Source organism: Ursus americanus, chromosome 9 (genome assembly GCF_024610735.1).
Source record: "Ursus americanus isolate L20-20 chromosome 9, mUrsAme1.1.p, whole genome shotgun sequence".
Taxonomy (NCBI): Eukaryota; Metazoa; Chordata; class Mammalia; order Carnivora; family Ursidae; genus Ursus; species Ursus americanus.
The window spans coordinates 67324266-67338517 of NC_142135.1; the positions used below are offsets into that span (position 1 = coordinate 67324266).

The 14252-nt window shown below is 41.3% G+C and overlaps 1 protein-coding gene across 6 annotated transcripts in view; it reads left to right on the plus strand.

Annotated features, from left to right (window-relative positions):
• The window catches only part of ASPH (aspartate beta-hydroxylase), a 211767-nt gene that overhangs the window by 80391 nt on the left and 117124 nt on the right, over positions 1-14252 (plus strand). For all 6 annotated transcript variants that reach the window (XM_045789028.2, XM_087864867.1, XM_087864869.1 and 3 more), the window contains 3 exons: positions 1397-1435; positions 1825-1860; positions 5596-5640. In XM_045789028.2, the coding sequence (XP_045644984.2) occupies positions 1397-1435; positions 1825-1860; positions 5596-5640 (120 nt within the window). The remainder of the gene's footprint in view (positions 1-1396; positions 1436-1824; positions 1861-5595; positions 5641-14252) is intronic.

Consider the following 14252-nt stretch of genomic DNA (forward strand, 5'->3'; position numbering starts at 1 on the left):
GCTGTGAGTTTGGGAGTCCTGAGTCTATACAAGATAATTGAAGCCAAAGGCCGAGATCACTTATGGAGGGAGGACAGTGTAGTGGGATGGGAGGCTCTGTGGCTGGCCTTTGATGAAAGCCAACATTTCATGCCTGGTAGGACTAGGACATGTGATGAAGACGGTTGAGAAGGAGAAAGGAAGGAATAAAAGGAGAACACGGTCACGCTGAAGTGTTTGAGAAGGAAGGAGCTGCTGAGAGATCGAACTCGGTGAGGTGGAACTCGTCCATTAGATGGAACGAGGTAGTCTCCGAGGAGCCTTGGCAGGGATGAGTCAGGGCCACAAGACAGATGGCCGTGGTTGGGGAAGGAAGCAAGGGGTGAGACAGCAAATGTGAGTGACTCTGAAGACAAGAGATGGTGAAATAGAGGGGAGAGGTGGGGCAGGGGGAAGCAGCCTCAAGAAAGGGCTTTTTCTTCCCTTTAAGTTGGTAGAGACGAGCATGTTTAAATACAGCACGGTTCAGAGTGACAGAGTGAGCAAACACTCGCTGCTCCTCTGTCTTACCAGTACCACCAGAAGGACAGAAGATGATGGATGAAAAATTGTCCCTTACTCTACCCAGCACTGAGAATAATATCTGAAACATAGTAGGTGCCCAAAAATTTTTCTTTATTAAATGATCACAAAGAATACCTTGATAACTGTGCTAGGAAAATACGAAAGCTTGCTCTTAAGCGAACCAGAAAATTTGAGGCATTTTGGAGAATGGAAAAAGCTGGGATTGGGTTGACTGAGAAAGCTGTGACCCTGCCGAGCCTGAGAGAAGAGCCCGGAGCCTCCTTTGCAGCAGAGCAGAAAGCCACTGAGCCCTGTGCAAGTAAACAAGAGGAGACACGCTGGGCGCTGGGCCAAGGGTGGGGCGGTAAGCTCAGGGCCTGCCAGCTGCACCCTCGCTCTGCGGGCCGGGCACCAGGACGGTTTGCCCCCAGGTGGAAGATCTGAGAGTTGTTCCCCAAGCAAATAGAGAGTCTGCCTGGGGAAAGTTCAGAATCCTCCCGTGTAGACGTGAAAAAATAGAAAAGGGAAATTCAGTGCCACCAGGGAGTAAACAGATGTTGGATCTGGGTAACAAGTGATTGGGGAAGAACCTCAATCTCCCCTATTTTACATGAAGAATACATTTTTAATTGCCCATCTCCTATGGCTAAAAGGTGGTCGACTTGGATTTTGAATCTGTGCATGGGGACTCTTCCCCACCCTACTCTGTAGCCTGCCGCTTCCCAGAGACTAAGCCCCAGGGGTTCAAGGATGGATTGGACATTGTCTCTGTTCATGAAACCATACAGCCAGTGTTGCGTCACAGTGAGAGCTATGTAGTCTTAAGGGATTCTTTTTTCTGTGTATTTTCTAGTATATGAACCATCGGAAAATGAAGGGCTAGAAAGTTCAGGTAAGCTTTTTCTCTAAACGGGTATTTCCTGCAAGTCAGCCCCACTCCCCTTGTGTTTACTAAAACGCAGATAACTTGTGGGACAAAGACAGATGTAAGTAAGAAATACAAGACATTTTCAAGTCTCCAAGGAAGTGATTGCATGTTGTCAATATACTTGTTCCCTACTTATGGTGCAAGTTTTATGTCATCAGGGATGATGTCAGCCTATTTGATGTATTCATTAATATAATGTAGGAATTAAAATTGATATGCTAATATAAATACTTACGAGTCTCCATAAGAAGCCCCCAGTCCAGAAAGAGCCAAATTTAGTTACCTTAGTAGAGATAAGTTAATTTAGGAATCTGGTATGAATTAATGTAAAAATGTGTTTGGTTTTTTTTTAGATAATGCTGTGGAAGAGTCAAACATAATTTTAGAAGGTGAGTTAATTTTATAGAGATAGTTTTACTTTCTGTATTATAATGGCAATCATGTATTCAACAGATAGATATTGGACACTTTGCTGTCTATGGGGTGCACCGGGCTAGGAGGGCGAGAGGGGAGACGACGGATAGGGTTTCTGGTTTCCTTGGGATTGGCATTCTTGTGGTCAAATATGATAAAGTAACTGCAGATTATGAAAAGTGCAATAACAGAGATAAAACCGGGATAGTCCAATAGTAAATAACTGGTTATGGCGAGGCTCTTCTAACTAGGGGGTGGTTCTGTCAAACAGGGGTTAGCCTTGGGCAGAGATGGCTTGAAAGTTGGATTCTTTATGTTTTATTCAGCTGGACAGACTATTTTTTGAAAGTGAAGGGATTGTTTCTAAAAAATTGTCGCATGTATTCCATGGTGATGCTTTGACAGTATGTAGAGTTACGGAGACCCTAGCGGTCTGCAAAGTTCTTTCGTGTACGTTTTTCGATTGTTCCTCACAGTGGACACTGAAGAGGAGGTAGGACGATATCATTGTGCTTTTGTGTGTGTGTGTGGCTAAGCTGGTGTTCAACCCAGACTTGGGGCCTGTAGTAGACTCTGGGGTCCACGGGCTTTACCGGCAGGAAGTTGCCACAGGGAACATGTAATAGGGCCTTTGCTCTTAAAATTACTCTTAGAATTCATTTATGAGCCACTGATTGTCAGTTTTCAGATTAAATGTTACTGCTTTTGAGCTTGGTTAGGCAGAATATTTAATAGTACAGCTGACTGAAATGGGAGAAGATAGGGAGGGGTGGAGGGAATGTGGGGATACCAGAATTGCTCTGCTTAGCTGCTGGCAGAGACCTCTACACGCTGCTGTGAGACCACTGCGTACACGCAAATTCATCTCCACGTAGCAGGCTGGATAGCGTTCAGATTTTCTCCTAACTCCTATTACTCAGTTCTCTATGAAGAATATAGCCGAGTCTGTTTTTTGTTCAGTCAGAATCAGAAAATGGAAAACCTACATCCCAGGAAGAACTTCATCCAATCCATCCCACATATATTGTTTTTTATAAGAGACAAAACATTACAATATGCATCTTGGCCCTGACTTTCCTGTGTTCAAAGTAGTTTTTCCAAAGACTTCTCAGTCATTTCGATAAGCCAGTGGAGGACATAGCAGAGACTGCTCATGGAATGCTTTCTGGGGGGCAGTGGGGCTCTGTGCATCTTTAGCCCCGCTTGTAGTTTCTGTGCTCCTGTGTTTGGAGCCTGAGTGGTCAGTGGGAAGGAACTCATCATCTTCACATGCCCTCTAACCTTCTCTTTCCCCCTCTTCCTTGACTTGGCTTGATGCATCAATATATACTTGGATTCCCACACCAGAAATGCGAGTGTCATCAATGACATTCCCTCCGTCTCTGCAGCTAATCCCAAGTCCTGTTGAATGGGCTTCCAAACCATTTCTCAAATCCATTTTTCTCGTGGCTCTAGTGATCTAGTTCAGCTGTCATTACCTTCCTGGACAACAGTGGTAGCCTTCTAGCCCATCTTCTCAGCGAGATACGTGTCCACTTCGAATCCATCTGTCATGATGCAATTAGGGTGATCTATTCAAAAGTACAGGGTAGGCTGTATCAACCCTGTGCCTAAACCCTCTTTTCTTCCCCATTTGTGTCAGTAAGGTTACTTTCTGTTACAGGCGACAGAGAACTAAACTTCAGTTGGCTTAAGCATTAAAGATTCGGGTGACAGATCAGTTGTGAACTTGGAGGACCTAGTAAGGAATTTGGATTATATTTCAGGTGCCGTAGGAATCTGGGAAAAATACTTAAATGAGATATGGCGTAATCTGACTTATTTTAAAGAATCACTTGCACTCCTCGTTAGAAAATGGATTGGATGGAGCAAGAATGGAGGCAGGGACCACCCTGTTAGGAAATGATGGGTACCAACCCAGGAAGTGATCATGGTGGCCTGGAGTGATGTCATGACAGTGGAAATGGAGGGGAAGGTTTTGAATTAGAGATACAGTTTTGAATTACAACTGATGGAACTTTCTGGTGGTTGTGAAGGAAAGAGAAAGGGGAAATTTGGTTTAGTTTGAGTAACTGTCAGATGATGGAGCCATTTACCAAGAAGGAAACTAGGATATAAAGGAAACTGGTTGAGGGGAGAAAACCAGTGCTCCATATTATATATTTTGAGTTTGGGAATGATGCGAAATTCCCAGGTGGAGGTATCAAGTAGGAGGTTATATGTGCAAATGATATGAGCTAGGCGGGCGAGACCTTGAGACTGATGTGTTTGGGGGCCATCCTCGTGAAGGTGGGAGTTGAAATCCATACTGAAGTGGGTTTAAAAAGTCCTGGAGTAAAGAAGAGCAGTCTGTGCTGATATAAGTAGTTTGCTATTTCCTTTTAAAAAATCCTCTCGTTACATCATTGCCAAAATAAATTCCAGGTAGTTTGTTAAATGTACACTTTTTCAGAATACAATTAGTTGAAAATTTAATTTATCTTGCAATAATAATAAGGCTTTCTTAGTATAACGCCAGTGATGGAAATAATAAAGTGATTAATACTTTATGATGCACACAAGTTTTTCAAACCTAAATTGGCACGTAAAAGAAATTCTGAGAAAAAAATATTGGTAAAGGTGATACAGGGCCAGTAGATCTCTTAACTTACTAAGAAGAAATCAGTAGGCAAACCTTAACAAGCCAGTCACAACAGAGAAAGCTGGTAAATGCTCACAGAACTGCCACTAAAACAACGAAATATGCCAAAATATTAATTGTGGTCATTGGGAATAGGTGAGATTTTTTTTCCCCTTTTTCCTTTTATGTAAAAAATATTTCCAGATCTTCCATTTGGGTATGTATTATTCTTAAAATTAGAAGCAAACTAATGTAAGAAGAAAAATGAGTACAATAGCTACATAAATAATATGAGTTGTAGAAAATTCTATAAAAATTCTTCCTTTTGACCAGAGTCTGTTCCAAGTCTTTAGGAGCAAAAGGAAAGCTGATAAAATCTTATCTCTAGATTAAGGTAATGTTCAGTGGGTTGTGAGATACCAAGATCTTAATATGTGATGTAATTTGATAGAGTGAATCAGATCAGTATATTATCGTACCATTATGTGATAAGGTCTACCATCTCTTTAGTTGCAAATGGGTTGAAGTGGCCAGGGAAAAAGGCAAGATGTTAAAAAAGTCATCTCCGTATTTTTGGCTGGAATATGGCCAAATTAGAATATGTTACCTTGAATATTATTTTTCAGAAACTTTATTGAGGATAATAATTTACTTTAAGAGCTCTCTTTCAATTTCTTTTGTGTCGTTTCGTTCATGTTACAATTAGGATTATGTATTAAAAACTTTTTAACAAGATAATTTTAAACATCTTTCCTCAGCTTTCTTATCAAGTCTGATGCAAAATTGTGGTGCAGACCTGGGTTTTAGCTCATGTCTCCTTTGCCCAGGCAGCGAGTTTTGCAGTTAGTCAGTTAGGCAGGTAACGTCTAAAGCCTATTTTACACAACCCTTGACAAGCATACGACATTTTGCGAAGTTATAGCTAATTCTTCTTTGTTGTAATAGTGTGAAAACCTAATGTTTTTGTGATCATTGCACGCTAATCTCAAAAATGTCTGTAAAAATAATCACCGTAACTTAAATGCAATCTGTGGTTTAAAAACACTGGTCAGCAGTGTGTGATGGATTGTCATTCTGTTATTTGTTTTAGAAGTACACGTGCCCCCTGCAGAAGAACAGCAGGAAGTGCCACCAGGTACGACAGTTTGTTAGATGCCCTTTGCCCTTTCCTTTTCTGTTTAATTTAAAATGTACTGTTGATATGCACAGTAGCTGTGTGAAATCAGTCTGTGAAGAGTAAGAGTCCTGAGAGAAGGATTAATTAATCCTTAATTAATTAATTAATACCTAACTTTGAAGAGAAAATTGTCTGTGTTTTGATCAGTTGAGCCAAAGTGAAGGCAAATACGCGTCCGATTCAGTTTAGTACACGTTCGTTGAGCTAGAATGTGAGACGTATTAATGGTCAGGGTACCATATGATTTTGCCATTATAGATGGTGGTGGTGGTGGTGGTAGTAGTTAGCTGGGGGGTTTTCCTTTTTTTTTTAAATTGATAGGCTAATTGATGATGGAATCAGAATTGCCTTAAGATGAACGTTTAATAGTGCATAATGTTGTGACTTTACTCTTCTTTGCCGTTCCCCATTTCCGTGAGGGCACGTCAGTGCTCTGGGCAATCCCAGCTGGCTGCCTAGGCCTTGTTAGTACCCGAAGTCTTTCTTTCCAGCCAACTGAGTTAATCCATTTCTGTACTTTTCCCGCCTCTCTGCCACATGTGCCTCTCATCAGCAGTGAATTTAGACAATGGGGACATCATTTCGGGCAAGGCCTGTGCTTTTAGATGGCATTTTAGAGGTGACATTAACTCCACGTGCAATCAGAAATTAATGTACAGGCCTGTTCTCATAATGGGAAAAACATGCTTTGTGAGAAGGGAAATTGCCAGTACCTCCATCCCAAGTGTATTTCCTCTTGCTTCTGTGTTTTATTTCCGTTTTCTTTCTTTTTGTGTCACTTACTGGTTGAATTTTTGCTCGTATTTTTTACATCATGCTTAATGTGAATTTTGTAGCAACGATGTGCATTACTCATATTGATTTTGGTAGAAATAATTATAACTGCCAAAATCTATTGAATAATAAATTTCAAGGAAAAAATAACTTTTGTAATCAAAGCATATTTTTAGTTATATACCCTAGCTCAGTTTTGCTTATTTCACGTTGGGATATTTTAGGTTTTGGCGGTTGTCATACCATGTACATTTCTAGTCATCTGTGCAAACGCTTAAGAGAACGGAGTTGTTGTTATTATATTGTGAATGAGACTAGACACCCACGGAGAATTTGGTCTTTTACATGATGAATACTGTGCAGGCACATGTATTTTGTGTTTAGGGAAGGTGCACAGAGCAGGGAGAGCTGATATTTCTGTCCTGCCTTTGTAATTTCTTCTTTATTGTTGAGTGGCGCTTCTCGGAGGGCCTCGCTTCTGCCTTGAGGAAGCAGAGCACGTTGCCAAATTAGCACTTAGATTACTGTCAAGTACTTTGAAGAAATGGTCTTATAAGTATTTTTAAAAATAATGAGTTTTTACAACATTGACTTTTTTCTGGTTACAGTTCATATTTTTTAATACTGACCTGACTTTAGCGGAGGCATAAAAAGTCATACTGTTTTCTGGCCTGAAATTTCTGTGCTTTTATTTCCATATTTTATAAGCCAAGCGCAAGAATTTCCTTGCAACATTAATATAAAATACCCAGTGGTTGGGGTGCTGGAAGAAGATGTGTTTTTAGATGAGGTATTTAACAACCGAAGCACATGAAAATGAAGATTTGATTAATATGCATACTCAGTGACGTGTAACAAGCTCCCCATAAATGGTGACTGTGGCTATTTTTGTTTAGTAATTAATTAGCCTGGTCTTCGAGGTGGATCGAGAGAAGTTAAGCCCTGAAAGACCTGCTCCGGAAGTTGTAACCTGTAATTTGGTGTCATAAAAATTTGATTGACCAGCTGCCCGGTTACAGTGCGACCTTGCCAGAAGAGACTATAAAGCCAAGAGTTAGAAATAGTTATTTTTAATGACTGCGCTTGCTTTGCTTATTTCCCATTATTTTCATAGTCTTACTTTATATTGCAACCTCTCTTATTCAGTCTTAAAAAGAATAATCATTGAAACTCTCTGTATTCATGATCTTTTTGTACAGTAAGCTGACCGCTCTTGTAAGTGCTTAGTTATCTGTGTGATTACAGAAACTGCAGGAACACTGATGATGGGGCCTGTCTCCCTACTTTGCAATGCTCCTTACCTTTCAGTCTTTAAAATCCGTTACTCGGGGGAAACTTTACTGGAGGACCTCTGCAGCATGCTAGCTGTTAGTCTTTTTTCTGGCCCTTGGAATCTTAACGATGATTACTTTGCCTTCCCCGATCATTCTAAGACTAGGTTATACTGTCTTAATATTGCTTGTTAAAGTTTACAGTAATATATTTATTGGTGTGCTATAAGCCCACAGGGCAGGAACTGTCTTAATTCACTGTTGTATTGAGCCCCACGCTAGGGCCCATGAATGCGAACCCTTAGTAAGCATTAAGCATTATGTAGGAGCTCTTCTAAGCACATTACATGAATTAACTCATTTAAGATTTCCAGTTGCCTAAGAGCTAGACATGCTGCTATCTCCATTTTACAGATGAGAAAACTGAAACACAACAAAGCCAGTCTGACAGCTGGCGGGTGGCAGAAGGGCGGCTGCCCCTTGCACGCCGGCTCCAGGGTTCACACTCTGGGCCTCTGTGCTCTAGAGTTTTCTTAGGGAAGCCCTGAGGGCTGATGAGTTCTGAGAGCTGTCTCGATGTGGTGAAACTAGAGATGTCATTTTTTTTTTTTAAAGATTTTATTTATTTATTCGACAGAGATAGAGACAGCCAGCGAGAGAGGGAGCACAAGCAGGGGGAGTGGGAGAGGAAGAAGCAGGCTCATAGCAGAGGAGCCTGATGTGGGGCTCGATCCCATCACGCCGGGATCACGCCCTGAGCCGAAGGCAGACGCTTAACCGCTGTGCCACCCAGGCGCCCCTAGAGATGTCATTTTATTCAGCATCTTTCTCCTCATATATGTTAGTACTTCAGCTAGGACCCAGAAGTGTGGAAGGGTAGAGAAGTAAGTTGTCCAGTAGCTTGAATTTTGTCATCTCTTGTTTATATTTGTAAATTGACAAGTGCTTTGCTCTTGACAAGGATGTAAAAAGTCAGTCCTAAGAATTGATCATTCTGATACTAGAAGTCAATTATTTTGAATACCAGATTTTTTTTAAAAGTTGTTTTTGCAATCCATGCTCCTTTAGTAGGTTTTTACCTTTTTGTTTTTTTTTTTTCAAGATTTTACTAATTTTTTTGACAGAGAGAGCGAGCACAAGTAGGCAGAGCAATACGCAGAGTGGGAGAGGGAGAAGCAGGCTCCCCACTGAGCAGGGAGCCCAATGTGGGACTCGATCCCAGGACCCTGGGGTCATAACCTGAGCTGAAGGCAGGCACTTAACTAACTGAGCCACCCAGGTGCCCCCAAACCCAGATTTTTACTTGAAATCATATAGCGTGTGATTCTGGCAATATGACAGAATAAATATGCATAGCACAAATTGACGCATTTATGAAGGAATCACTTATGAAATTCATCCAAGTAAAATATCCTGCCAAACAGTACGTTAAGGCTGTTTCACTAACTGGTTCCAGTAACAATTTTTTTTTTGTCATACCATGCCAAAAAAAAAAAGAAGTTAATGTTATGTTTTGTGGTGACAATCATATTATTCAAGATGGAGACATGTGAGCATTCGTGTTTCTGCTGCTCCCATCTCTCTGAAAGTGGAGATGACATTTGTAGCTCAGCCACCATGGACCGGCCTATCAGTGGTGACGGTTTCGCTCTGCGGCACCTGTGCGAACTTCTCTCATGCCTCCCCTGTCAGCCGGCATTTCCTAACATGATCTCTAAGGCACCTGGCCAGCCTGAGTCTGGCCTCACTAGGGGTCTTCGTTTATGTGAATAAGCACCTAATACGAAGGTTACTGTCACAGATTTCATCGGTTGGGCAAGAAGTACGGATGGAGCAAGTACAGAGACACAGGTTTGCCCTGGGCAAAGAAGATACTCGAACAATAATAGAGTGCCTGCCCCATGGTGGGTCACAGTCCTATGGGGCGTACAGCTGAGTACAACAACCACTGTGATGTCATTAATTCCCCAGAGGGGTATCCAGGGCAGCACAGAGGAGGAGGGATAACAAACCCAACTTTGGGAGCAAGGGTGTGGAGTCAGATAGACCTCCCCTGTGTCATCGTGCCAGAGCTGAGTTTTGAGGTGCTGTGAGGAGTGACAGGAGCTGGCAGGTGGGGGGCAGAGGAAGCAAGTGCTTGTGGAACAAGGACCAGGACAGTGGTCATGTAAAGGTGTAAGAAGACAAGTGGAAAAATAGGCAGGCGTCACTTCCTGGAGTGTCTCATATATGATTTTTTTTTTTAATGATTTTATTTATTCATGAGAGAGAGAGAGAGACAGCCAGCGAGAGAGGGAACACAAGCAGGGGGAGTGTGAGAGGAAGAAGCAGGCTCCCAGCGGAGGAGCCCGATGCGGGGCTCGATCCCATAATGCCGGGATCACGCCCTGAGCCGAAGGCAGACGCTTAATGACTGTGCCACCCAGGCGCCCCTCATATATGATTTTTTTTAATTTGCATCTGGGCCTAAAGGTGGCAGGAGGCATCACATGATCAAATCCAGGTGTGAAAAGATGAGTGCAGTGAGGAGGTGGAGACTAGGAAGGGGCAGAGGTACTGAGCCGAGCTGCAGACAGTAGGCGCTTCGGCTGTGGTGCAAGGGCTGGCAGGGTCGACTCATGCGATTGGGATTGGAAGCAGTTTGGGGGAGAGAGGGCCGATTGAAGGGAAGAGTCGAGGACGATTTCTGTGTTCCTGACCTGAATGAATGAATAATCAGCCCTTCATGGACCTATTGGAGGCAGGAGGAAATGGAGAGTAGCAGAGGAGGTGACTGGGCCAATTTCGGACATACTGGGTTTGCACATCAGTGAACCACTTCTGAGTAGAGTCGTCTTTAAATACTAAGGAGTATATATTTGGGTCCTTCAAATTTGTAAACAGCTTCTTACAAACTCAGGTATATTTGATGGCACAGGTTACAGAAATGCTCGTTCCTCTCACTGTCTAGCTAACTGATAAATTCTAAGAGAGAACCTAGAGTCAAACGCATTCGTAAAAACATTTTCTGTAATTAACGCACACAGACATGCTCGCTTGTTGAGCGTGCAGCTTAAGGAACTTGCGCGTGCGATCCGTTCCTGCACCCACTAGTCAGAATGCTTCCAGCACTCCAGAAATCTCTCCCTCCTCCCGCCCAGTCACATGCCCCCAACAGTAAGTGACTGTGCTGATCTGTCACCATGGATTGGTTTGCTTGCTCTTGAATTTAATAAAACAAAGCCAGAAGTAAACACGCACAAATACAGAGAGACATTTTTGGTGACTATTTTTTGTGGCTCAACATCGTGTCTGAGTTTCATCTACTTTGTAATGTATAGTATTGGCTTTTATTCATTGCCATTTACTATAAATACACTGCATTAAAAAAAACCCATTCTACAATGATAGCTATTACGAACGTTTCCGGTTTGTGACTGTTACGAAGAAAGCTTCTATGAATAATCTTGTACGTGTCTTTTGTATATATATTTCTGTTGGATTTGTGAAAGTGTACATATGATTTCTAGTTACCTCACATTAGCACCAAATCCACTTATATAAAAATTTCTGGATACACACACACACACACACACACACACGTAGGTAGATTATAGATAGGAAGGGAGGAAGGAAGGATCATAATCCAGATTTAAAAATTCTATCAAAATTTGGCCTTTAAGTGCACAATCTTCTTTTCTACTCGAATTGTAACAGATATAATGCTGTGATGGTAAAATCAACCAGATACTACAGTTTGGAATGAGAAAGTAATTGCAAAAAATAGGACAAGATGACTTAATACTTTTTTTTTACCCGATCATTTATATTGTCAGTAACATTAAAAACTGACATACGATTATATTAATGTATTTTAACTGCAACTACAGTATCCAGTTGCTCCTTGAAAATCCTTCCTATATTTGTTTTTCAAATACCATGCTAGATTTTTTTTTTCCTCTATTACATTTCTCATTAATACGGTGAAAACACTGATGGGAGAAAGAGAGTTAATGCTTGCATTTCTCAAAAGATTGAAATTCTTAAATTTAGTTGTAATTCTCAGATGCTCTAAGAAGCTTAAATTTTCATCAGCGCTTTGCAAGTAATTCCCAGGGACGTCTCTGGGTGGCTAATCACTATTTAACGAGTTGCCCTTAAAAACAACAGCAGCACATAAAAAGCATTTACTTCTGTCCGCGGGTTTTTTTTTTTCTTCTAAAGTAGAATGAAAATGAAGCAGTGTCACAGTCTGTGTCTGGTTGGTCCTTTAATTTAGATTTCCCCTTATTTTTGCAGATACTTAAAGCTTCAGAAAGACTGCCCCCACTACCACAGGAGGACCAGCCTAAGCATGCGCTCCACAAGGTGGCTGTGATAGATCTTGTGACGCAGTTACTGAGCAGACCAAGATCTGTGGGAATGAACACTAAAGCTGTTTTCAGTCGATCATAGTCCACTGGCATCTTAGTGTATTTTTTTTTTAGAAACAGAAATTACATGTAATGTTACATTCCTGCATGTCCGTTCTCGATAGCATTAGTGGATCTTTTGGTTTTCTCTTCTCTTTCTTTTTGTGGCCCAGCTTCCGATCTTACTACATTTATGTGTGTTGTTCAGGTAACAGTCGATTCTATTGACGATGTAGCAGCAATTGTCTTGGCAGGGTTTTAATACATATGTGACTAGTAATGACCCCTGCGTCCGTTGGACTGACCTGTGTGAACTGCGTAAGTGTGATCTCAAAGCCATGAGGAGTGCCCTTGCGCCTGCACTCTGAGGAACACTACTAACGGTCACCACTAGCTGTGAAGAGTTGAGTTGTATATATCTGCACTGATATCCTGAGAGGACATTTCTGCCTTAGCTTTGACTATTCAGGGTAAAACTCACATTTTGAGGTTCCCGTAGCTGTTAGCTCATTGATTAGAAAAACTTAATATCTTGGTGAAAGTCTTAAGTGTTAATTTATTTTTCAAATCGAAGGGGAACAATTAAAATTCCTTGCTAGGATATAGGCAAAAAGAATGGCCTGCTTTGTCATGCAAAAACGCCATTGGGCACCTCGGGTCATCCTATAATAGCTTTGTCCTTCAGTGTTTGTTTAAATCTTAGAAAACCTGTATAAATTTCTGGTGCACATCCTAAGGTTGCTCTGCCTTTGGCAAATTAAGTTATGCCCTCACGACACTATAAAGACGGCACAGCGATCTCACTAGACAATGATGCCTCTAGCTGGGTGGATTTAGGGTGTGTGGGAAGTGCACATAGAGCCACATTGCCTACTGCTGTTTGCAACATATGAGCCTTTTCTTTTCTACCTTGAAGAGTTTCTTCTACTTCTAATGTGGTTTATTTTGGCTCGGAAATAGTTGCTTTGATGAAAATACTCATTTGTTAGAAAAGAAGGTAGTGACATCATTTTGGTAGGACTGTGAGCTGTTAAAAAAACAAAAAAAGCCATAAGAAGTAATTTCATTTCCATGTCAGGGATAGCTCTTGATTATGTTAACATTGTTTTAAGATAAGATGACTCTCCCCCCCCCCCGCTTTTAGGGTTACAATCAAAGAGATTTTATATTTTTATCATTATAGATCATAGTTACAATGTAATGAGTTTTGCATGCTGACCCAGTGTGTTGTGAAATCCAGAAGATTGAGTCACTAAGAAAAGCAATAATTTTCTAAAGCTGTGATAGTGGTAATACAGAGTTGCTACTCAAATTCTAATAAAGCTCTTAATTCATATTGTGAATTATAGAACACTACTTTTTATAAAGCCTTATTTTTTTAGGGAAACTTAGGAGTGACACAGAACTGATAAATGCATAAAATTTCGCTGGACTTTCGTATATAATCATCTCTAGAACTCTGGAAACTGAGGATTCATTATGCTGTGGTCAACTTCACATACTTTCTAATTCCAAATATCCGAATCAACGAGCCTTGTCTTCACGAATACATGCCAAGCTGGGCAATATCAATGGATTTTCTAAAAATAATGTAAATGTCTTCTGTTTAATGTTATTTGAGTGCAATAAAATGCAGAATTCTTCTCTATATTGTCATTATTTTGTTATATAACAACATCAGTTCATTTTATACTTAACTAGTATATTAGAATATTACAGTCTCTTTGATGACTGAAATCACAAACGTGTACCTTCAACCCTTTCTGAACCCTTTTCTAATAGGTAATGTTTATTTCGTGTAACGTTTACTCTGATGCTACATTGCCAGGGGGCAGATTAAAATGAAATAGACCCCGCATCCATCCTTTGTAGGTTTTTGTTGAGCACCTAGAAGTTTTGGGAACTCCCTAGTGAGGCAAGCCCCACTCCCCTAACAGCTTCCTGCTCCCCCATGACCGTTGTACCGTGAGGACACGAACTCCATCGTAGTTGAGACGACGAAAGAGTCCGAGCAGGTAGAAGGGCAGGAGAGGGTACCGCAAGTTCTCTTTCGATCTCCAGGAGAACTAGACAAGTAGGGGAGAAGCCTCCGGGTTCCAGAAAGTGTTGTTTTCTCCTCCAGCATGGCCAGAAG